The 26,138-nt window shown below is 42.7% G+C and overlaps 1 protein-coding gene across 4 annotated transcripts in view; it reads left to right on the plus strand.

Annotated features, from left to right (window-relative positions):
• The window catches only part of TTC6 (tetratricopeptide repeat domain 6), a 124,727-nt gene that overhangs the window by 55,173 nt on the left and 43,416 nt on the right, over nt 1-26,138 (plus strand). For all 4 annotated transcript variants that reach the window (XM_073349092.1, XM_073349095.1, XM_073349094.1 and 1 more), the window contains 6 exons: nt 374-866; nt 2,619-2,748; nt 9,983-10,158; nt 10,587-10,723; nt 19,433-19,602; nt 21,008-21,128. In XM_073349092.1, coding sequence (XP_073205193.1) covers nt 374-866; nt 2,619-2,748; nt 9,983-10,158; nt 10,587-10,723; nt 19,433-19,602; nt 21,008-21,128 — 1,227 coding nt within the window. The remainder of the gene's footprint in view (nt 1-373; nt 867-2,618; nt 2,749-9,982; nt 10,159-10,586; nt 10,724-19,432; nt 19,603-21,007; nt 21,129-26,138) is intronic.

A 26,138-nucleotide genomic window follows, 5' to 3' on the forward strand; every position in this document is an offset into this window, starting at 1 on the left:
GTGTGTCTCATCCATCTATTTAATCTAATCTTTTAGGTTATTATGCAGCTCTTGAATTTGGTCCTTTTCTCAGATCTAGCTTTGTCCTTATATACGTCTGTTGAGAACTTTCTGAGGAGGTGTGTGTGCTTGGAACTAAGCAGCAGGTGCTGATTTATTTTGGAGTGTGAACATCATTTATCATACCTGTGCTCACTTGTGACTAATTTGTAATTATATTGTAATAAGTGGCTCTTAGACCAAAAATATTATATAATTATTAATTAAACTAATTAAGTGGTTAATTAAATATTTATTGATTGCCAAATTCTCCGTATCATCAATACAGCTAAGAACCTGTAGTTAACGTCATCATTTTTCCCCCCTGTTTCAGCTCTGTATCCCTTGGAAGACTGCATCTACAGGATAAATTCAGTATCAGAGTATCTCCGGCAGTCCAACGTTATCGAAGTCCCAGTCTCCCTTGTTTGTTAGATTTTGAGAAATTTGAAAAAAGTAAAGGTGGAATTCCAAAAGACCTTGGTGTTTGTGAGTGGGTCAGAGGAATCTGGGATAGCTGGTTTGATGAGGCTTTCCCTCCTAGTAGGGCTTCTACTGAGGAAAAAGATGCTAAAGTACTAACAGACACTAAGAAGGTGGACTCTGCAGAACAAGGAAAACCTGATCTAGAAATAGAACTAATGGACTCAGTGAATCCTGCTTTGGTAGAAGATATTGCTGAAATTGAAGATTTGGAAACAGAAATCAATAGACTAACAGTATTGATTGAAAAGGAAGAAAATTCCTCAGCATTTCACTATTGTAGACGTGGAGCAATAAACAGGAAATTAGGCAAGTTAAAGTCAGCCATGGATGATTTAGAAAAAGTAAGTTTAATACAAAGTTTGTTTACTACCAAGAAGTAGGTGTTTTTTATTTCCTTGTTGGGCATCTGAGTTCTCCCAGGGCTGGTAGAAAGCTGATAGCCAGCCTCTATGCCACCTTCTTTTGCCTCTCTCCCAGAATGGGATGCTCCCAGGTGCATATTGGGGGAATGGAGATGCAGGGCCAAAATACGCTGTGCTCTAGCACCATAATGTTTCTTTGGAGTCCATAATAGCTGTCTCAAGCTAGAAAAGTTCTGAATTGGGCCCTGGCTGCGAAGAGAGAGTGTAGAAAGATGGCAAGTAAGGTTTTTTTTTTTTTTTTTGTTTCCAGCTGTTCCAAGTACTACTTTGGGCACAGCTGATGATCAAGCCTTTATTTTCTATAAAGTGCAGTATATTTATTACGCATAAGTAAAATAAATGTTCTTACAATAATTAATATTTATAAATTAACATTGGTATTTGGTATGTTTTTGAAGATTAAGTCTATCAGTAATTTAGAGGGTACCCACTTCATAGAGAAACTCTTCACCTCCACCCAAGAAACTACACAATCTAAACTAAGCATAACAAAAATAAATTATAAACAGCAAAAATAAAAAGATAAAATCTAAAGTACATTACTTGAAGGTAGAAGGTGTATTTAATGCAAAAATCTTCACTTACAGCCAATAGCATAGTTCTTCATATTTATACTTATCTTTTACTATATGTTTGCACCGCATCTAACATGTTGGGGCCCCAACCTGCTTGGTGTCCATACACTATTGGAATATAAATGTTAAATCATGATTATAATGATGATAATTAATCTCAGCCCCCTCAGTATAAATAAATTGTTTATATATGTGTTTTAATCATCTGTGCTGTCCTGCTCTCTCAAGATCTACAATGTGAGAAAGATTTACCCTCCAGTCTGTCTTTGTTGGAGGATCTTATTCTTCATTAATTCAAATTCTATCCAAGCAGCGCTCCTTCAATTTACTTATCTATTTTAGGTATTTCTAAGGTGCCTATCACCAGGACGTTTCTTGATGAAATAGTCTTCAGATCAGGAATAGTGTTTATTTTAGATAGGTGCAGTAATTATAAATTCCAAATCCACATTGCTCATCTTTCACATCACCTGTTCTCATTATGCATAGATCCAAAGCATGTGGGTAAAAATCTTTTTACCTGGTTTTGATACTTCCCCACAAAATGTGCCTGTTCTGGACCCAATTTACATATTATCTCCAGATTCCAGTAAACATTTATAAAACATTTTAACTTTAAATTTGACTTACTGTTTTATAATTAAGAAACTAGACTTTCCATGTAAAGTGATACATAAGTGTAAAGTATGTATTTGTTTAATTTATTTTGATTTATAAAATAATATAGGTATCTGTTACATGTTCTGACTCTTTACAGTACATTATAATACACAATATCACCTATAATCTCTTAGATATCTTCTAGACTGTCTAAAATTACCTGCACAGGACATTCATTTTATTCTTTTAATTCCTCATCTTTATCATCCTCCAAAGCCTTAGAAAACAGGTGAGCCTTGCAGTGTGTCTTGACAGTTTACAAGTCCAAACTCTAGCAGACCAGTGGCAGATATGTATACTCCTGTAAATTTTCCCTAGACTTATGTTAGATTAATATTATGAGCACTATGAATAAAATGCATAAGAAATTATTTGCTTGGTGAGATCTCACTGTCTAAATAATAAATTATTATTTATTTCACATTTTCTTTTGTAGGCCATAAGCTTAGAACCACTTCTACTTAATGCTTATTGGCACAGACATTTGATTTACCTCTTTCAAGAAAAAAATCAAGCTGCCTTGGATGACCTGAATTTTATAATTAAGTGGAACAAAAATAATGCAGGTATGTATCTACTGAAGTATGACTGATTTTTTTTTTTAAAACAGTTTTTTCTTACAAATGCTGTTTCTTCAGTTGTATTAGGCCCCGGTATCACAAAGACTTATGGACATGCCTAACTTTATGCACCAAATAGTCCCATTTACTTCAATAGGATTGCTTGTAGTTTGTAAAGTTTTGCATGAGCACAAGTCTTTGAAAGATTGGGGCCCAAATTTCTAAAACAATAACTAACTGTTTTATTTCAATACATACACAATTGTCATGACGTTATATCCATTAATATTTCTAGGAAAGCTGGTAATGACCCTGCCTAAAGATTTCTATTATAAAGTGTTCTTTCAACCTTTTATTTTTTTTTGGTTTGTGAAAGGAAAGGAAAGCCAAAGGAGCTGCAGTGGATGCTACTCAAAGTGCTTGGGAGCTCCCAGAGCAGCTGCAGCAGGTTGGGTGAGGTGGGAGGGCTGGGTGTTCTGCTCCCAGCCTCCCCCTAGACCCAGGCACTACATGCAGCAGGAGATCCCTCAACTCCTTCAGTGGGGAACACAGAAACACAGGCTTTCCCAACTAGCCATCTGAATCCAGCATGTGGCCCGAGCCATCCATCCACCGTCCTCCCAGGGCACAGTATGGATCAGGAGATTCCCCACTTCTGGGGTGGGAAGTGGAAGAGAGATAAGCCAGGTTCCCCCTAGTCATTATCTGGGCCAGGAAATGGTCCCAGAGGTTCATTCCCTGTTGTGGGGGCTCCACATGGGGCAGGGGCTCTCCAACTCCCAGGAAGGGTGGGGGAGTGAGAGAGGGAGGTGGACCAGGCTCCCCCAAACCATATCCTGTCCCCAGTGGCCTACTCCCTCTCACCATCTGCAATTTCAGCCTTCTTCTGCCACTGACTAATGTTATTCTTGTAGTGCAAATGATAAAAGTCTGTGCTGTAGTACAGAAGGTACAGGGTTCAAACGTGCTCAGGGTAAGTTAGAAGCATAGAATCATAGGACTGGAAGAGACCTTGAGAGGTCATCTAGTTCAGTCCCCTGCACTCAAGGCAGGAGTTCGTATTCTCTAGACCATCCCTGACAGGTTTTTTTCTAACCTGCTCTTAAAAATCTCCGATGATGGAGATTCCACAACCTCCCTAGGCAGTTTATTCCAGTGCTTAACCACCCTGACAGCTAGGAAGTTTTTCCTAATGTCCAACCTAAACCTCCCTTGCCATTTAAGCCAATTGCTTCTTGTCCTGTCCTCAGCGTTTAGAAGAACATTTTTTCCCCTTCCTCCTTGTAACAACCTTTTATGTACATGAAAACTGTTATCATGTCCCCTCTCAGTCTTCTCTTCGTGTCTTGCTTACAACATTCCTGCAGATACATCCCAGAATGTTGTTTGCAAGTGTTACACTGTTGACTCATATTTAGCTTGTGGTCCACTATGACCCCCAGATCCCTTTCGTCAGTACTCCTTCCTAGGCAGTCATTTCCCATTTTGTATGTGTGCAACTGATTTGTTCATTCCTAAGTGAAGTACTTTGTATTTCTCCTTATTGAATTTCATCCTATTTACTTCAGACCATTTCTCCTGTTTGTCCAGCTGATTTTGAATTATAATCCTATCCTCCAAAGCACTTGCAACCCCTCCCAGTTTGGTATTGTCCGCAAACTTTATACTCTTTCTATGCCATTATCTAAATCGTTGATGAAGATATTGAACAGAACCGGACCCAGAACTGATCCCTATGGGACCCCTCTCATTATGCCCTTCCAGCATGACTGTGAACCACTGATAACTATTCTCAGGGAGCGGTTTTCCAACCAGTTATGCACCCACCTTATAGTAGCTCCATCTAGGTTGCATTGCCCTAGTTTGTTTATGAGACGGTCATGCGAGACAGTATCAAAAGCTTTAGTAAAGTCAAGATATACCACGTCTACTGCTTCCCCCTATCCACAAGGCTTGTTATCCTGTCAAAGAAAGCTATCAGGTTGGTTTGACACCATTTGTTCTTGACAAATCCATGTATTATCACTGTATTATCCTCTAGATCTTTGCAAATTGTTTGCTTTATTATTTGCTCCATTATCTTTCTGGGAGCAGAAGATAAACTGGTCTGTAATTCCCTGGGTTGTCCTTATTTCCCTTTTTATAGATTGGCACTATATTTGCTCTTTTCCAGTCTTATGGAAGATGGGAGATTCCAGGACTTTTCAAAGATAATGGCTAATAGCTCAGATATCTCCTCAGTCAGCTCCATTCTAGGATGCATTTCATCAGGCCCTGATGACTTGTCTAAGTAATTTTTAACTTGTTCTTTCCCAGTTTTAGCCTCTGATCCTACCTCATTTTCACGGTCATTCACTACGTTAGAGGTCCAATCACCACCAACCTTCTTGGTTAAAACTGAAACAAAGTAGTCATTAAGCATCTCTGCCATTTCCACATTTTCTGTTATTGTTCCCCCCCACCCTTATTGAGCAATGGACCTACCCTGTCCTTGGTCTTCCTCTTGATTCTAATGTATTTGAAGAATGTTTTCTTGTTACCCTTTACGTCTCTAGCTAGTTTGATTTCATTTTGTGCCTTGGACTTTCTAATTTTGTCCCTACATACTTGTGTTATTTGTTTATATTCATCCTTTGTAATTTGACCTAGTTTCCACTTTTTGTTGAACTCTTTTTTTGAGTTTTAGATCATTGAAGATATCCTGGTGAAGCCAGGGTGGTCTCTTCTCATACTTTGTATCTTTCATATGCAGTGGGATAGTTTGCTCTTGTGGCCTTTGAAAAACTGCCAACCGTCTTCAATTGTTTTTCCCCTTAGATTTGCTTTCCATAGGATCTTACCTACCAACTCCCTGAGTTTGCTAAAGTCTGCTTTCTTGAAATCCATTGTCTTTATTTTGCTGTTCTCCCTCCTACCATTCCTTAAAATCATGAACGTTACCATTTCATGAAAGTGGAAGTGCCGCTTGGGTGAATTTGATCAAAATCTCAACCAGTTCCTCCCTATTTGTCAAAATAAAATCTAGAACAGCCTCTCCCTAGTAGCTTTCTCTACCTTCTGAAATAAAAAATGGTCTCTAATACATTCCAAGAACTTGTTGGATAATTTGTGTCCTGTTGTGTTATTTTCCCAACAGATGTCTGGGTAGTTGAAGTCTCCCATTACCACCAAGCCCTGTACTTTGGATGATTTTGTTAGTTGCTTAAAAAAAGCTTCATCCAACTCTTCTTCCTGGTTAGGTGCTCTGTAGTAGACCTGTACCATGACAGCACCCTTGTTTTTTACCCATTTTATCTTTACCCAGAGACTTTCAACAAGTCCGTCTCCGATTTCCATCTCAACCTCAATCCAAGTATATACATTTTTAATATACAAGGCAACACCTCCTCCCTTTTTTCTCTGCCTGTCCTTCCTGAGCAAGCTGTACCCTTCTATACCAACATTCCAGTCATGTGTATTATCCCACCAAGTCTCTGTGATGCCAGCTATGTCATAGTTGTGTTTATTTATTAGTATTTTGAGTTCTTCTTGCTTATTCCCTATACTTCTTGCATTAGTATACATTTAAGACACTGATTTGATTTCATGCTCCCCCCCCCGAGTTCTGTCTTGTCTCTCCCTTATCCCTGCTATAACAGCCCATGCTCCCACCACATTCTGACCCTTCTCTCAGGTCTCCATGTTTACTTAACTGTGGGGTTTGGTCACCTGCCCCCTTCAAACTTAGTTTAAAGCTATCCTCACGAGGTTAGCCATTCTGTATCCAAATATGCTCTTCCCCTTCCTCGATAGATGGACCCCATCTCAGCTTAGCAGTTCTTCTTCCGGGAACAGCATCCCATGGTCAAGGAAGCTGAAACCCTCCTGGCAACACCATCCTCGCAGCCAGGCACTCACCTCCAGGTTGCATCTGTCTCTGCCTTGACTCCTACCCTTGACCGGAAGGATTGAAGAGAACACCACCTGCGCTCCCAACTTCTTCACCCTTACTCCCAGAGCCTTGTAGTCACTCATGACCTGCTGAAGGTCATACCTCACAGTATCATTAGTGCCCACATGGATGAGTAGCAGTGGGTTGTAGTAAGAGGGCTGGATGATCCTCGACAGTCCCTCAGTAACATCTCGGATATGGGCCGCTGTCCCTTAGCCATACCTTCCAGGATGCCATGTCAGGGTGACAGAAGAGATTCACCAGCCTACCCTATGTTTCCTCCTGGGACTGGTGGCTGCGATCCTCCCAGCCTTGTGGGTATATGGCTTCTCCTCCTCCACATTTGGGGGTGATTCCTCATCGCTCGTTGCCAGGGCAGCATAATGGTTTTCCATCATCATAGTGGGCAGTTTGGGAGTAGGGGGTGGAGCACTGCCTGTTGCCAGAAGTAACCAGTGTCCTCCCTGTGACAGAGCCATATCCTCCTCCCCTGGTGGTGTGACATCAGTCCTTTGAAACTGGATAGCTTCCTCAGCCTTGGATGTCTCCATGTGGATACTCTCAAGGAATTCTTTGTGGGCATGGATGCTCCTCAGCTTAGCCACCTCCTCCTATAGCTCTCCCCCCTGCTTCCTGAGATTCCACCAGCAGGCACCTTTCACGCTGGATGGTCCCCCCAGCGTGGCTTTCTGTGAGTGGGGAAATGCAGCCCACGGTCTCTTCAAATCCACACCAGGATCTGGGTAGAGGCATCCATGCTTAGGTGGTTTGTCTGGGTACAGGTGCAAGTGGAGGAGACTGGAGCAGTGTTGGCACTGGCGATGTGTCCCTTCCTAACCACAGCTCCCGCCCACAAACTCCCTCTCAAACTCCCCTGTTTGTGGTCCCCTTTTTGCTAGCTCCCCTGGGTCGCTTAGCCTCTGGCTTTTAAGGCCTTTTCTCCTAGGTCAGCTCTAGCCCATTGTTAATCACACAGGGGGAGGGGTGATCGCAAGGCTGATTGAGGCTAATCAAAGATGATCAAGGATGATCCAGGGAACAAAGGCTCAAACAGTCCCCAGACACAATCTCAACTGACCCTGTAACTGAAATAACCTGAAAGAGAGAAAAAAAACAAACAGCCAAACAAACTCACTCACCCCAAGATTAGTACTCGCAACTTGTTCTTTCAGCAGGGGGATCTCCTTCTCCCTCTCTCAAACTCCCCTGTTTGTGGTCCCCTGTTCACTAGCTTGTGGCAACAAGCTCCCTACAAATACCCCTCACAGGGGCTCTGTCATAAATATAAAGGGAAGGGTAATCACCTTTCTGTGTACAGTGCTATAAAATCCTTCCTGGCCAGAGGCAAAACGCTTTCATCTGTAAAGGGTTAAGAAGCTAAGGTAACCTCTCTGGCACCTGACCCAAAATGAGGGGACAAGATACTTTCAAATCTGGAGGGGGGGGGAAGGTTTTTGTCTGTCTGTGTGATACCTTTGCCGGGAACAGATCAAGGATGCAAGCTCTCCAACTCCTGTAAAGTTAGTAAGTAATCTAGCTAGAAAATGCGTTAGGTTTTCTTTGTTTTTTGGCTTGTAAATTCGCTGTGCTGGAGGTAATGTGTATTCCTGTTTTTGTGTCTTTTTGTAACTTAAGATTTTGCCTAGAGGGATTCTCTGTGTTTTGAATCTGATTACCCTGTAAAGTATTTACCACCCTGATTTTACAGAGGGGATTCTTTTACCTTTTCTTTAAATAAAATTCTTCTTTTAAGAACCCAATTGATTTTTCATCGTTCTTAAGATCCAAGGGTTTGGGTCTGTGTTCACCTGTACCAATTGATGAGGATATTATTATCAAACCTTCCCCAGAAAAGGGGGTGTAGGGCTTGGGGGAATATTTTGAGGGAATAGGACCCCAAGTGGTCCTTTCCCTGTTCTTTGTCTAAAACTCTTGGTGGTGGTAGCGTTTTACCTAATCCAAGGGCAAAGACTTTGTGCCTTGAGGAAGTTTTTAACCTAAGCTGGTAGAAATAAGCTTAGGGGGTCTTTCATGCAGGTCCCCACATCTGTACCCTAGAGTTCAGAGTGAGGGTTCCATGACTGACAGGCCATGACTACTCCTAACCCCTCCCTCCTCCTGGCTCACACCCACCCAGGCACTGTGCAGCTGGAGGGGAGCGAGACAAACCAGGGACACTCCCCCACCTGTGTGCCCCAGGGGTATGGCTTGCTCCGCCCTGACCCACAGCGGCGATGGCTGAACCCTCTGCAGAGTTTCCCTCATGGCTACAGCTGCTTCCTGGAGAAGAAGATAGAAAATTGCAGTAATCGGACTTTTGGTGTCTAGTCAATACTTCTGACTGGAGACTATACAGGTCCCCTTAAAACTGGACTTTCTGGTTCAAAACTAGACACCTAGCAACCCTAGGTGAGATTGTTTTTAATGGAAGATAAAAATTTACAGCAAACAGAAACCTAAGGGATTGCATACAATAAAACCTGCATGAAAAGAATGTTACTTAGGGTGCACTTGAAAGTTAGGAAACAACAAATTTACGGTTGTCCATGCACCCTTAATTTTGTCCCCTTGTATGTTAGTTAAAATGTAATTTTTATGATTAACTCCCTTTTTTTAACTGCTCTACACAGACAAATTCATTTTAGGTTGCAGTTTTCCATGCTTGATGATTGCCTGAAGCAAATTGTTTTTGCAAAGTTCCAGCAAAATTTGTTCAATGTTTTGAGGTGTGCATGTGTGTGTAAACACTGCCGTAAGTTTTTTAATCAGGAATTTGACACAAACATAACTAACTTGTGACTGATATTTTTTGCTCAAACTTGCTTTGTTTTGAGGAATACATTCTAAGGGGAGCTAAGGAAACATGCTGTGTTTGAAATAAATTGGTGTAGTAATTTAAGTTGCTGGAAGTTTTTTGTGCATGCACAGTTTTTTTTTTTTATTTCATCTCTTTGCTCAATCTACAGATTAGAATGTTGTTGAGAAACATCAAAATAGGCCTGTTAGGTTATTTTACTCAGGCTAAAATGGCTTTGAACATTCGGATCACTTTGAAGTGTTTTACGTTAATCTGAGTTTGCAAAGACTTTCAATAACTGAGAAATCTTACACAAGCTATCTGTCGGGAGGACTATGGAGTTAGAGGTCTGAGCACAGAGCTGAAGTTCCAGTACTTTTGCCGTGTATCACCCAGAGTGAAAAAGAATTGGTCATGCTTTACTTTCATGCTTGTGCTATTTTTCTACAGATGGCAGATGAATCGTAAATATTTTGTGCTGCTAAATGTATTTTATATTTTATTGGTTCTAGATGCATATCTGTCAAAGGCTGAAATTTACAGAAATCAAGGCAATAATGCATTGGCCATCATAAATTGCACGTTAGCAGTGAAATGCAACCCTACAGATGATGACATTTATTTTAGGAGAGCTGAGTTGTTGGAAGAGAAACAGGACTTATTGTTGGCAATGGATGATTATGCCAAAGTAGGTTTTCCTTTTTGTAGTGTAACATTATTATAGTAACAACACTGAATTACAAATATTTAGATTTATCTGGCACAAATTTCTGAAAGCTATGTATCCTTTTAAACAAACAAATCATTCAGTGTGATGGAGTTAGTACATATTTTATGTAATTTATCCTGGAGAGTGATTCATAGCTAAATTAAGAGTCAGTTTATAAGATTGCCTAGTTGGTTATGTGTTCCACTTTTACAATTGAAGGGAAAAGAATAGCAAAGGAAATTAAAGGACAAGGAAATTTTTTTAAAAGAATGGAAGATTTTTTAAAAAAATATATAAACTAAAAGTTTATACTCTTTGGTACCTTTTCATTTCAGATTTTTAATTTGTAGGAAAATAAGTATAACTATTATGCAAATATTATGTGCTTCTTAAATTTTTCAATGTAGTGTTTTCAATATAATCCAAAAAGAACAGATGCATTTATGAAACATGGAATACATTTCTTTGAGAAATCAGTTTGGACTATAGCTCTTCAGGATTTTACAGCTGTGATTAAGGAAGACCCCAGCAATGTTGAAGCAAGGTAAATATATAGTCCGTAATTATTATTTGATTTTTAAAATAGCTTTTAAAAATAATATAGTAACATCTCATCTGCAAACACAAATTAAACTACCATCTCTATGCAGGGACTGACAGATCTCTGTCTCTACTCCAGACCTGTCTGTCTATCCAAACTAAAATCTCAGCCTGTCTCACTGACATCTCCTCGTTGATATCTAACAATTAATTTACGCTGAACGTGGCTAAAACAGAGCTCTTAATCCCCCCAAAGGTTGCCAAGCCTCCAGGATTACCCTGGAGTCTCCAGGAATTAAAGACGAATCTTTAAATAAAGATCATGTCATGTTATGAAATCTCCAGGAATTCGTCCAGCCAAAGTTGGAACTCTATTCCCAAGCCTTTTCCGTTACCTTTTTCTTGACCATGGTGGAGAACACCATAATTCTACCTGTTGTTCAGGCCCGTAATCTGGGTGTCATCTTTGACTCCAGCCTCTCTCTAGGTCCTCGCATCCAGGCCAAGTCTAATTCTTGCAGATATTTCAAGTGCTTGTATATTGATGATTATACTGTAGGTGTGTGCATGTCCCAGGCACCGGTGGTGGAGAGTTTTCCCTTAGTGGTACATATAGGGGCAGCCCCCCTCACAGCTGAGCTCCTCATTCTCTGAAGTGAGGGTATAAAGCGTGGAGCCAACCCTCTGCTCCTGCAGTTTCTTGTTACCATCCGTGGTTGGTGGTCAGAGCATTTGTGTTCCCTGTTAACAAAAACTTTTAGTCTACTCTGTAATACCTAATGGTACTCCTTTTTGTCACTTGATGCTTTTAAAATTTTTTATTTCATTTCAAAAATGTTTAGTTCTTAGTTTTTTTTCCAGTCAGCAGGGCATCCAGTCCCTACTTGGGATCCGGGGAGCCTGTGCCAAGATCCCTGGGTTTTTAACTTTGCTCAGGCTGCGGAAAGCCTATATCTGTCAGTGACCCTCATTTGCCTTGTCTCAAGTGCTTAGGCAAGGATCGTGTTAGAAATAAGTGCTTTATTTGTTGTGGTTTCAAGGCCAGGACAGAGAAGCTGAGGAAGGAGCATCTCCATTACATCCTCATGAAGGCTGCCCTTAGAATGGTGTTGGAACTTCCTCAGTTGTCCAAAGGCAGTTCTTCGATGACTCCTTCCTGAAGTGCTCCTGCAGCTATGCCCACAGACAGGAGCTGCAGGAGAGTTCTGTCTCCACGACTGTCTTCTTTGAAGTCCAAGACTCAGAGTAGTTCTGGCCTCAAAAACACAACAAGAAGATTGTTCTGGTACTAGTGGTACAGTCTGCCCTTTGGCTTGCTGCTTCCTTGTTCTGGCTCATATAGAAAGACCTGAGCCATCAACCCAGGTGCCCTCCCAGGGACCATTGAGACTAGCTATCTCTCCAGCTGCAATGGAGCAGGCATTTCTGCTCACTGTGGGACAATAGCCATGTTTGTACTGACTACACCAGAGGCTTAGGCCATAGCAGGGACTTATGTCCATTGCTACCACAGTCACCATTGTTTCAGGACAAAATCTGTCATCTGGCACTGGCAAAGCTGCCAAGATGTGGTATTAAAGGTAGTCCTGCCTATCAATGGAGGACATTATGCAGCTGGCTAAAACACTTTGGCAAACCCCTTCCTCCATTCCCCCCGTGGCCAAATGAATGGAATACCAGGTTCTGACCCAGTGGTTTGAACAGTTTTAATTACATCCCACACTTGGCTCTTTGATAGTGGCTGTAGTGAATGAGAAGAACTGGCAGGACCAGGCCAAGGCTGCCCCCAAATACAAAAACACCAGGAAGCTCAACCTTTTTGGTAGTAAAACTCATTTTATGGAAAGTTCACACCTCAATATTGTCTATCACTATGCTCTCTTGTCGAGGTCTGACTTCTCTAACTGGGAGGCAATATCTCAATTTGTGAGCAAGCTGCTGGAAGGTTCCAGAGAACAATTTCAGTCACTCATTTTTGAGGGCCACCTTGTCTCTCAATCAGCTCTTCAGGCTTCTTTGGACATGGCGGATTCTACAGCCAGGGCTATGGCAGTGACTATGTGCTGCTCTTCCTGGTTGGAGTCCTTGGGGATTCCTGTGCAGGTGTCACAGACAATTAAGGACTCCCCTTGAAGGAATGTGCATTGTTCTCACCTAATATAGATGAGGTGTTGCACCCACTAAAGAACTCTCGGACCCATCATAGACCTTTGAAAGCCCAACAAATACCTCAGGAAGATAAGATTCTGTATGGCATCCTTGGCTATGATTATCCCCTCCATAGATCTGGGAGGCTGGCATGCTTCCCTTGACTTACAGCAGGGGTGGCCAACCTGTGGCTCCGGAGCCACATGCGGCTCTTCATAGGTTAATATGCAGCTCCTTGCATAGGCACTAACTCTAGGGCTGGAGCTATAGATGCTAACTTTCCAATGTGCTGGGGAGTGCTCAACCCCACTCCACCCCTTCCCCCAAGCCTGCCATGCTCTCGCTCTTTCCCCCTCCCCACCAGAGCCTCCTGCGCACTGCATAACAGCTGATTGCGGTGGGCAGGAGGCGTGGGGAAGGAGTTTGAGTTTGTCTTAGTAGATGACCATTACCAGATCACTGTCTTACCCTTCAGCCTATCGTCAGCATCGAGGGTCTTTACCAAGTGCATGGCAGTAGTGGCAGACTGTCTTCACGGAAGAGACATCACTGTTATCCTTACCTGGACAACTTGTTGATTTGGGGTCACTTCAGATGCCAGCTGCATGTTATGGTCCATCAAACTCTGTGTCTGTTCAACATTCTGGGCCTGAAATTAAACAGAGAAAAGTTGATATTATTGTCTTTGCAAAGGTAGAATTCACTGGGGAAGTCCTGGATTTGACTTCTGTCAAGGTGTTAGTCTCTTTCTAGATTTCAGACTCTCTGGGACCTCTGAGCATCCTTCAAGGACCATCCTGTGAGGAGTTGCTTCAGGCTCTTAGGTCACACTGGTTCACGTATATGTGTGACCCGCCTCAGAGGACTGCAGGCATGGCTCAAGTCAGTTTATTATCCTCAGATTCACTGTCTAGATAAGCTGGCATGCATTCCTGACAAGGTGTTGTCACCTCAGTGGATGAGCCAAGGGAGTCCCTTTCTCTCCTCTTTTCCCTTCCAAGACTTTGGTAGCAGATGCTTCAGCTTGGAGCAAATCTGGGCATTTATCAGGCTCAAAGTTTATGAGCTGCCCATGAGGCCAGGTTACACATAAGCATACTTGAGTTGCACACAATTTTGCCTGCAAATCAGCAGTTCCTGCCTCACATTCAGGGCAAAACTGTCCAAATGCTCACTGACAACACCACAGTAGTGTATTATGTGAACAAGCCAGGGGGTGCCAGCTCAAACAGCCTTTGTCAGGAAGCGGTAAAATTGTGTAACGTGCATTTGGAGCCCAGACACTCTCAGGGCATCTCGCTTTGCTGGGGGTTCAAAATGGTCTAATGGCTCGTCAGAACAGAACTTTCAGTTTAGACCACAAATCGTTTCTCAACATAAACATTCTAGCTTGGTTGTTCCACACAGGGTTTTTTCTGTTGGTGGATTTGTTTGTGACTTGGCAGAACAGGAAGTGTTCCTGGTTCTATTCCAAAGCAGGTCATAGCCCCGGATCAATATCAGATGCTTCTCTGTTTCCATGGGACAGAAGTCTGCTGTATGCATACCCAGCTCTGATTCTCAGCAGTACCTCTGATTCCCAGGATAATTCTCAAGTTCAAGAAAGATCATGACAGAATGAGCCCTATAACTCCAGCCTGGCCAAGACAGATTTGCTATTCAGAGCTCCACAAACTGCCCACGCAGGAGCCCATGCTATTACTGATAACTGGCCTCATAACACAGAATTGTGTCGGGTGCTGCACTGAAGTCCCAAAGTGCTGCATGTCAGTAGTTGAATGCAGAAGAGGCACATTGCTCTGTGGCAGTCGAGAATATTCTTCACAGCACAAAACCTTCCACAGGAGTTACTTATTGAGTAAGTGGAAGCCTTTCTGCATTTGGATGGCCAGCCTCCATAATGTGTCTCCCCACTTAGACTAATATTTAAACAATACTGGACTGTTTCTTGCAACTTAAGGAGTCAGGTCTAACCATCAGCTCCATATGGATGTGTCTTGCAGCCATTTCAGCGGTCCACCCTTGGACCTTCCACAGATGGTAAGACTTTTTATTCATCATATCATGAGCAGAGTCCTGAAAGATCTACATAGATTTTTCCTATCAAACAGGGACCCAACTCCTTGTAGTGTAGTCTGCCCTATGGATTCTCTTTTCAAGCCTTTAATATCATGTTCACTTCTACAACTGTTAGTGAAGGTAGCTTTCTTAGTGTTTTAGGAGGGTGGGAGAACTAAGTACATTGGTCACTGATCCACTCTACACAGTTTTCTACAAGCAAACTCCAGCTTAGACCACACCCTAAATTTCTCTCAAAAGTGGTATCTGATTTCCATCTGAATCAATCTATACACCTGTCAGTTTTCTTCCCAAAGCCACATACACACAAGTTCAAGTGAAGGCTCCACTCTTTGCATGTTTGTCGAGCTCTTGTTTTTTACCTCAGTGGGACAAAGCTCTTTTGAGTTTCTTCCCAGCTCTTTATTTTTTAGGCAGATTGTATGAAAGGTCAGTCAACCACAATGCACAGACTCTCAAAATGGATCACCAGCTGTATTTCAGAATGTTATGCTGTCAAAGTGGTCACGCCTACTGACAGACTCACAGCACACTTAACCAGACAGCATTTGGCCTCGGCAGTGTTTGTGGCACATGTTCCAATTATGGACGTCTGCAAAGCGGTGATGTGGTCTTCCATTCATACATTTACCAGACATCATTCACTGCCACTGCATCAAAGGAAGATTCAAGTATAGGGAAAGCAATCCTACATTCCCTTCTGTGACGAGACTCCCAGTCCTGCCACCTGGGATAACAGCTTGGGTGTCAATTACAGTATAATGGACATACGCGAGCACTTGAAGAAAAAATGATTACTCATCCTCTTGTACCTGTTGTTCTTAAAGATGCGTTGCATATCTCCATTATATGACCTACCTTTCTTTCCCAATGCATTGAAGTCTACTAGGGCTGTCGATCAATCGCAGTTAACTCACGTGTTTAACTCAAAAAAATTAATCGCGATTAATCACAGTTTTAATTGCACTGTTAAACAATAGAAGACCAATTGAAATTTATTAAATATTTTGGATGTTTTTCTACGTTTCATATGTATTGTATTCTGTTGTAATTGAATTCAAAGTGTATATTTTTGTAAACAAAAGAAATAGTATTTTTCAATTCACCTCATACAAGTACTGTAGTGCAATTTCTTTGTCATGAAAGTGCAACTTACAAATGTAGATTTTTTTTGTTACATAACTGCACTCAAAAACATAACAATGTAAAACTTCAGAGCCTACAAGTCCACTCAGTCCTACTTCTTGTTCAGCCAGTCACTAAAACAAGTTTGTTTACATTTACAGGAGATAATGCTGCCCTTTTATCATTTACAATGTCACTACAAAGTGAGAAGAAGAATTTGCATGGAACTTTTGTAGGCAGCATTGCAAGGTATTTACGTGCCAGATATGCTAAACATTCGTATGCTAAACATTCGTATGTCCCTTCATGCTTCAGCCGCCATTCCAGAGGTCATGCTTTCATGCTGATGATGCTCGTTAAAAAAATGCATTAATTAAATTTGTGACTGAACTCCTTGGGGGAGAATTACATGTCCCCTGTTTTGTTTTACCCACATTCTGCCATATATTTCATGTTATAGCAGTCTTGGATGCTGACCCAGCACATGTTGTTCATTTTAAGAACACTTCCACTGCACATTTGACAAAACACAAAGAAGGTACCAATGTGAGATTTCTAAAGATAGTTCCAGCACTCCACCCAAAGTTTAAGAATCTGAAGTGCCTTCCAAAATCTGAGCGGGATGAGGTGTGGAGCATGCTTTCAGAAGTCTTAAAAGAGCAACATTCTGATGCGGAAACTACAGAATCCGAACCACCAAAAAAGAAAATCAACCTTCTGCTGGTGGCATCTGACTCAGATGATGAAAATGAACATGCGTTGGTCTGCTCTGCTTTCGTTATCTAGCAGAACCCGTCATCAGCATAGGCACACATCCTCTGGAATGGTGGTTGAACCATGAAGGGACGTATGAATCTCTAGTGCATCTGGCACATAAGTATCTTGCAATGCCGGTTACAACAGTGCCCTGTGAACGCCTGTTCTCACTTTCAGGTGACATTGTAAACAAGAAGCGGGCAGCATTATGTCCTGCAAATGTAACCAAACTTCAGCGATCGGCTGAAGCAGGACTGGGTGGACTTGTAAGCTCTAAAGTTTTACAGTGTTTTATTTTTGAATGCAGTTTTTTTTGTATGTAATTCTACATTTGTAAGTTCAACTTTCACGATAAAGATATTGCACTAAAGTACTTGTATTAGGTAAATTGAAATATAATATTTGTTTTGTTTTTTACAGTGCAAATATTTGTAATCACAAATGTAAAGTGAGACTGTAAACTCTTTGGGGCAGGGACTGTTTTTTGTTTCATGTTTGTACAGTATTTTGCACAGTGCGGTCCTGGTCCATGACTGTGGCTCCTAGGTGTTACAGTAATATAAATAATAATATAAGATTGACAAATATGCATTAAATAATAAAAATAATTTAGTTTCCGAAGAGATTTGTCATAGAAGTTGAAAAGTAAGTCTTCTAGGATAAGATATTCCTTAGGGAGTTTCAGAATGCCGTGTTAGTCTGTATTCGCAAAAAGAAAAGGAGTACTTGTGGCACCTTAGAGACTAACCAATTTATTTGAGCATGAGCTTTCGTGAGCTACAGCTCACTTCATCCGATGATGATTACTTCATCTGATGAAGTGAGCTGTAGCTCACGAAAGCTGATGCTCAAATAAATTGGTTAGTCTCTAAGGTGCCACAAGTACTCCTTTCCTTAGGGAGTATTTCCATTGGTTTGATGGACTTTGGATCCCGATTCAGCAAAGCACATAAGCATCTGCTTAAATCCATTTGAAGAGGTAACTACAGAGTTAGCTGGATTTAACCACATGCTAAAGTGATGAATGGGGATAGATTTAAACACCTGATTAAAGTTAAGGATGTACTTTCATCTTAGTTGGGTACCTAATTCCCTCAGGTTACCTTGAAAATTCCAGCGTTAGTGCTTTTGCTGAATTAAGGTCTTAGTTCTTTAGTATTTCTTTTTATGGAGCATCAAAATCCAAATTAATTTTTCTTTGTTTCTAAGTTGTAGTGGTGGTTTGAGTTTTGTGGATTAAGCAATGTTTTTGAAAATATAGAGTTTGCTCTCTCTCTTAGGTATCAATCACACTCTGGAACAGACTCTCCACAGTGGACATATGCTGACAAGAAATGTCTAGTAGAGAACTCTCCACCTGCAGAGGGGAGCTCTCCAGTGGTGGAAGGGGCATAGCTGCTTCCTGCACCAGCCACTCCGCATCCCCCAGCATAGGGGACATGGTAGAGCAGAGATCCCCTACACTCAATACTCCTCTGGCGTATGGTCACTGAGAGACCTTATGCCAGTGATGTAAGTTACAGTTGCTCCTCAGCAACTCTAACTTACACTGGAGTAAGACTGTGCAGCACCAAGAACTACAAGATCCCTGAAGTCTGCCTTCTCCCCCCCACCCCCCCAAAGTTCAAGAGGCAGATGAGAATTTAGCCCTATGGCTAGTCCCATTGACTTCAGTGGGACAACTCACTGTATGTACGTAAAGTAAAATACATGGTTAAATCTTTAAAGGAACACAGTCTTAATTTGTGCATCTTTTTAATAGGTCAGGGTTAATACATATTTTAAGTGACCTTTCTGAATAGAAGTAAAGTACTTTTATTATGTTTTATGGAATGCAGCATACGTCCCACTGGATGACATAGCAATGGAAAACTTCCCAGAAAGAATCTTAACTGCATGGCTTTCCAGTCAGCTCTGTTTCATCTGAGCCTGCAGTTTACTTAAGTATGTTGCTAGTTAATTGAAGTTAAGGTAGTAATACTGTGAAATTAAGAGGCATAGATGGGTCCCAATTCTGTAAACTGAATTACCTGAAGGAAATATTGAATGACAATAAATGTTTATAGGCAGTTTTAGTGGTAGTAAGCAGAGCTCCATTTCTTTTCTTTTAAAAGAGTGTACTAAGTCTGTATGAGTCTGATCCTGCAAAGTGCTCTGCATAAGTGTTCAGTTGCACTCACACAGAGCCCCACTCGGGTCTGTGAAGCTCCATGCAGGTGCACGGGTCCATTATGCAGAGCCCCATCAACTTCAGTGGGGCTTTGTGCTGGTGCATGCAGTAGACTGCCCATATGAATCCATATGGAGGATTTGAACCTCTGAGTTGTTTTGTGACTGCTGATTTAAACAAAAAAGAAAGAAAGAACTTCTGACAAAAGAAATAAAACTCTTACTACCACTAAAACTACCATTAACATTTATTCTATCCTTTGACATTTTTTTCAGATAATTACTTTAAGATATACAGCAAAGAAACAAATTAAGTACTATTAATGCTAAGCTGATCCAAATATTCAAATTTTAGATAGCATCCTATGGCTTCATTCTGTAAATATAATTTTTGTATGGAAAACTGTAAATAAAGAGATTATTTTTTCTGTACTAGGATATATCGAGGAAGAACATATACTAAACGACAGCAGTATAAAAATGCAGTGGAAGACTTTTCTGCTGCAGTTCATCTAGACCCTTTTAATTGGTTAGCATTCTATTGCAGAGGTTGCATACTGCGAAAGATTGATCCAAAGAGAGCGCTGCAGGACTTCAGTGTTTCTGGTATTACTGTTTTTTAATTTTATGTTGATGAATGTCAATGCATTGTTGACTTTTTACAAAACATTCTCCATCAGTTACCAGACCACAGTCTGAGATATCACAGTTATTTCCTAGTGTCAGTACTGAAAGGGAGAGAAGTAAATAGCAGAGTTGCTCAGAGTTCTGCACTGGTACCAGTCCTGTTCAACATATTCAAAAATGAGTTGGAAAAGTGGGTGAACAGTGAAGTGGCAAAATTTGCAGATGATACAAAATTAGTCAAAATAGTTAAGTCCAAAGCTGACTGCAAAGATTTACAAAGGCATCTCACAAAACTGGATGACTGGGCAAGAAAATGGCACATGAAATTCACTGTTGAATATGGAAAAAATAATCGCAACTAAACATACAAAATGACGGGGTCTAAATTTAGCCATTACCACTCAAGAAAGATCTTGGAACCATCATGGATAGTTCTCTGAAAATATCTACTCAATGTGAAGTCGCAGTCAAAAAATGCTAATAGAATGTTAGGAACCATTAGGAAAGGGATTGATAAAAAGACAGAAAACATCATACTGCCGCTATGTAAATCCCTGGTATGCCCACACCTTGAATACTATGTGCAGTTCTGGTTGCCCCATCTCGAAAAAATACCTTAGAATTGGAAAAAGTACCGAGAAGGGCAACAAAAATGATTAGGGGTATGGAACTGCTTCAGCGATGACTAGAGGGGTGATATTACAGAGATTTATATAATCTTGAATGGTATGGAGAAAGAATAGGGAAGTGTTATTTATTCCTTCACATAAAGAACTAGGGGTCACCTGATGAAATTAACAGCAGCAGGTTTAAAACAAACGTAAAGTAGTACATCTTCATACAATGCATAGTCAACCTGTGCAACTTATTGCCAGGGGTTGTTGTGAAGGCCAAAAGTATAACTGGGTTCAAAAAAGAATGAGAAAAGTTCCTGGAGGATAGGTCAATCAATGGCTGTTAGCCAAGATGGGCAGGGATGCTGTAGTCACTCCGCACTTTGTGATGACTTTGTCCTTTTTAATTTGTATTAATTTAGTGTTAGTATTGGATGTTGGCTGTAAGCCATTTTCAGTTATTTCCCACTGTTTCCAAATTCCCCCTTTGTTTTATTTTAATCATTTGAGAGTAGAAGTAGTAAAGTATAATTATATACTTGTATGTACATGCTCCATTTTATACATACCATTTTTCATGTTACATAAACTAGTTTCTTTGCATGGTAGTCCCATCAGTTAGTTTATACTTCACTTTATATTCACTTCACTGATATTAAGTATAACAGTAAGAAAGCTAGAATAAAATATGCAGATAAGCTATATAATAAACTACAATTTAAATGTGAATATCAAAAAGTTACAATTAAAATATATTCTTTTTTCCTCAGTGCTCCTCAATGACTCTTATGAAAATCTCAGTTCTTTCATTCACCGTGGGATCTTATACACAGAACAGTGTCAGTGGTCACTAGCAATCTGTGACTTTGAAAGTGCTCTAGCTCTGGACAGGTGATTGGACTTTTAATATAGATTGTGTACACTTTGAATTAGCTAAGGCGGAAAGTTATGTTCATTTCTCTCAATCTATGTCTGTCATCTAAGTACTGCTATGGCCCCCATCAGTGTAGACTTACAAACATTTATGAATTTATCCTTTATGAAACAGGAAAGCATTATTATTATTCCTATGTTAGAGATTGGGAACTGAGCAGTAGAGAGATTGAGTGGGATTTTCAAAAGCGTCTAAGTGCCTTAAGGGAACCTTTTGAAAATTCCGCCCTCATTGACTTGCCAGAGATCACATGAGAATTCTGTGCCACAGCTGGAAATGAATAGGGTCTCCTACATCTCAGTGCAGTGCCTTAAGCACAATACACCTCTATCCTGATATAACGCGATCCAATATAATATGAATTCAGATATAACGCAGTAAAGCATTTCCCCTCCTCCCCTTCCCAGGCTTGTGCAAGCCTAGCAGGGAGGGGGGAGAAGCAGAGTGGCGGCGGTGAGCTCAGGGGGGGAGGCAGTGGAGCGGAGGTGAGCTGGGGCGGGGGGGGGTCGCAGGGAGGGCCACAGCAAGTAACCTGGGGGTGGGGGGCGGTGGGAGCAGAGGAACTGCTCCGCACCCCAGCTCACCTTTGCTCCGCCCCCTCCCCCGAGCATGCCGCCACTCCGCTTCTCCCTCCCTCCCTCCCTCCCAGGCTTGCCGCACCAAACAGCTGAGTCGTGGCAAGCCTGGGAGGGAGGGAGGGAGAAGCGGAGCAGTGGCAGTGTGCTCAGGGGAGGAGGCGGAGCGGAAGTGAGCTGGGGTGAGGTAGGGAGCTGCCGGTGGGTGCTCTGCACCGGCCAATTTTTCTCCGTGGGTGCTCCACGGTTGGAGCACCCATGGAGTTGGTGCCTATGGAGGCAGCGTGTCTGGCTCAGACATGCTGCTGTAAGCGGCGTGTTAAGGGCTGGGGCCGGGGGGGGGGTTGGATAAGGGGCAGAGGGTCTTGGAGGGCGGTCAGGGGACAGGGTGGGTTGGATGGGTCGGGGGTTCTGAGGGGTCAGTCAGGGGGTGGGAAGTAGGTGGGGGTCGGATGGGGCGGGGCCAGGCTGTTTGGGGAGGCACAGCCTCCCCTACCCGGCCCTCCATAGCAAGTTCGATATAACGCGGTTTCACATATAATGCGGAAAGATTTTTTGGCTCCCGAGGACCGCATTATATCGGGGTATAGGTGTATTATCCTTCCTCTTATTTGTTGGAAAACTATAAGTATTTTTGCAGCCCACCATCTCCCACAATTGTGGACATCTGAGCTGTTCACCTCTGTCGGCAGCTTCGCAGAGACAGATCAATGTTTTGGCTCCACATCCCTCTGCTCCTGCTTGCTGCCAGATTCTCTGGGTCCATGCCAACAGACAGTGGCAGTTTGTTGCTTCTGCTCTTACTTTGCAATTTGAACTGTTTCTGCCCAGCTTTTGGGCAGTGATGACAGCATTCTCCCTCTCCAACATTCCTTCCCTCCCTGGGGCAATTAACTCTTCAGGGATTTAACCCTCTCTGAGCCTCCGCTTCAGTGTCTCACTGCTGGCTCCTCTGTCCCTTGCAGGTGTGGTGAGTAGCCAAGAAAGCATAGGGTTAAATCCAAACAGTGCTCTGTTTGTGAGGCAGGCTCTAGGATGAGTGGTGCCCACCCTACACCTGGCCTTCTGTCCCTATCTCTGTTAGGATTCAGGGCTACGAGTCAGACAGACAGGGTCCCCAACTCATCAGGCAGCCCTGACTCCACTGCAGGAAAATGGACCAGGAACCCCAGTGCAGAGTAGGGAGAAGCTCTAAAAGGAAGGAGGACCCAGACCATTCGACAAAGGGGGTAAGTCCCAAGGGACCACTGCAGAACAAAGAGGGGAGTCTATGGGTCCACAGATGCCCCCAAGTCTTAAAGTGGGTCCCAAGCATCTTGAGGAAAGAAGCAGGCCTTCTAGTCAGCCTCACTCCCTCCCAAGATGACCTGGAAGGCCCTGACTGAGGAGTTTTCCCCTCCCAGGGGGTTGGACACAGTGGGGAGGATTCTGAGACTGACTTCTTGAAAGGGCTCCAGGCACTAAGGAAGGCAAACAGCAAAAGGCCTCATCAGAGCTGCAGCAGGGCTTTGTAGCAGAGCGAAGACTCACTGGTGCGGCACCTCCTGCTGGTTGTTTGGGAATTAGCTCATCCAGCATGTGAAGCGCCTCTTGGTGGCTGGTGTCTCGCCCTTTCAGGCCTCCTGGACCCCGGTGCCCCTTTCCTCAGGGTTCTGCCCCCCCCAGCAGTCCCCATGCTCTGGGTCTCCCCTACCAGGGGATCCCCCAACCCTCTGCACCTACCCTGCCTCAGTGGCTACTGCCAGTCATCATCTATTGTAGCCCCCCTTATTGGGGCAAACTGCAGTCTGTAATGGCCACCCATCATCGGTAAGGGGGTTGCACCAGCTGCCTCTGCCTATTCCTGGGCTGCACCTCCCAGTCGCAGTACCTGTGTAGGCCTTTATCAAAGCCTCAGCCTGGGGAGTTGCCAGGCTGGAGCTGAGCTGAACTCCGCTCCGCTCCCAGGCAGCTAGGTCCTTCTCTTTCCATGACTAGAGAGAGACTAACCCAGCTCCTCGCTGAGCCCATATAACAGGGCCAAGTATGGCCTGATCGGGACGTGGCCCCAGCTGTGGCTGCTTCCCCAATCAGCCTAGCCTTTTTCTACCAGAGTGGGGTAACTGCCTTGCTACAGGCTTCTACAATCCCAAAGTGTGCAAAAAAGTTTAAAAAAAAATTTAAAAGGAACAAAAGGGAAAGAAAAAGCACAAAAAGTCAGGAAGTATGAGTCCTGTCTCCTCTTCCTCCTTATTCTCCACCACAGAGGGTAAGCTGTCTGGCTCTGAATTGAAACAGGATGGCGGGGGGGGGGAATGCAGGAAAGATTCCCCCCCGCCCCAAGAAATGTCAAACTATATGCAACCAGATTGTTTCCAGGATTCACATGCAACCTGGATAAGCCTGAGTAAGTTTCTCCCCTCAAAATTTCCCCCTGAGTCAGCAATACTCCTTCACTCCTTCTTCAGGGAAGTGATTAGTGATGAATGGAACAAGCCTGTTAAGAAATTAACAAGAGTGACCTCAGGCTATATAACATTCAAGAACCAAAAGGCTCTGTTGCTAGTTACCAAAGGTGGATGCCACTGTAGCATCCTTCACCAGGGATATGGTTATTCCCTCAGAGGAGGAGATCTGCTCTAAGGACTCCATGGCTAGAAAGATGGAGCCTACTCTCAGAAAGCCTCTTCCACCACTTTCTAAGCATCCCTTGCAGTTATATACACTGGGTTCTACTATATCTTTTTCGTGGTGCAGAAATGCATGGGATGGGGGCGGGGGTAGGGAAGTAGTATCAGAGCTATTGCTGACCTCAAAAGGCTTAATTAGTGGATGAAGAAAATGAAGTTTCAGATAGAGGCACTGGCCTCTGTGGTGTCATCCCTGTCTCAGTGGGATTTCTTGACTTCGGTAGATCTAACAGATGCATATCTCCATCAGATCATGTCACTGCATACTTCTGAGGTTTGCTTATGTTAAAAAATGTTGCGAGTACTGAACACTTCCGTTCAGCCTATCCTGGGCTCCGCCAGTTTTTTTATGAAAGATGTTTGCAGTGATAGTAGCCAGACTCAGGTGGTAGACCCACCTGTACCCTTTCCTGGATGACATTCTGTTCTGAGCTCCGTTGCAATTAGCAGCACAACTTGTCACATGTTGGAAGTTGAATCTCCTCCTGGAAAATGGCTTCATCATCAGTACCAAGAAAAGCTCCCTAGTTTCATTCACCAGAGTAACCCATCTGGGGATGGAAATAGACACCTTGGTAGCAAGATCTACCCATCATTAGAAAGATTTCAGAAAACCTAGGATTTTATCATCTTGCTCCAGAGCTGTAGGGGACCTACCATAGCATTATGACTCCAATTGCTAGGTCTCCGGGTGTCATGCACAGGAATCATTCAGATCAGGCAATGCAGAAAGGCAGAGTCCAAGTACCAACTAGCAGACAATGGCTTGTTGCTCAGACAAGGCTAGAAAGGAAGCAGGAAGTTTATATATGGTCACCAACCAATCCGGGTCAAGATCATGTGGCCAGTCAGGAAGCAGGTTACAGAATCCTGATAGCTGGCCCACCTAAGTCTGTGAATTCCCTGATAATTGGATGAGTTGGCAGGGCACAACAGCCAAGACTGCTTCCCCAGTGGATCTAGGTTCAGGACCAGGGTTTGAGACCACATCCTGCACCACATAGTAGGCATCCTGTTCAACAGGATTAAGATGGACATCATTGTGTGCTTTGAAAAAAGTGAACTGGGTATAAACATGTATTAGTTATAGTTGATTACGCCATCTGCTATCCCAAAGAAATCCCACTGCATACCCCCAATGCAAAGACTATTGCAGTGGAACTGCTAATTGTCTTTGCCAAAGAAGGGATATTTAAGAAGATCCTCATTGATCAAGGCACCAACTTTACATCTCATCTGCAGAAGGAGGTGTGTGGTCTCCTAAAAATAAAGATTATGTACCTCTGATTATCATCCGCAAGTGCTGGTTGAACGATTCAGCTAGATCCTGAAAAGGATGTTAAAGAAGTTTATTGCTCAGGATCCCCTATTATTTGATGTTTGAGAAGTTCCACAGTCATCTACTGGGTTCTTCCCATTTGAACTCTTATATGGGAGACAACCCCTGGGAATTCTTTACCTGGTGCATGAGATATGGGAGGAGCAGCCTCCTAGCATGGAGAATATTCTATAGTACATTCTGGGAGAGGCCTGAAACCCTTTGGACCTTTGCCAAAGAAAACTTACGCAGTGCTCAATGGACCCAGGAACAAGCCTATAACAAAGGAATGCATATTTAAGCTGGGTGATTGGGTACTTCTACTCCTGAATGAAGAGTCCAAGTTACTTGCTAAATGGCAAGGGCCATATGAAGTAGTCCACCAAATTGGGCCAGTTAACTACT

Source organism: Lepidochelys kempii, chromosome 6, assembly GCF_965140265.1.
Source record: "Lepidochelys kempii isolate rLepKem1 chromosome 6, rLepKem1.hap2, whole genome shotgun sequence".
In the NCBI taxonomy this organism is placed as follows: Eukaryota; Metazoa; Chordata; order Testudines; family Cheloniidae; genus Lepidochelys; species Lepidochelys kempii.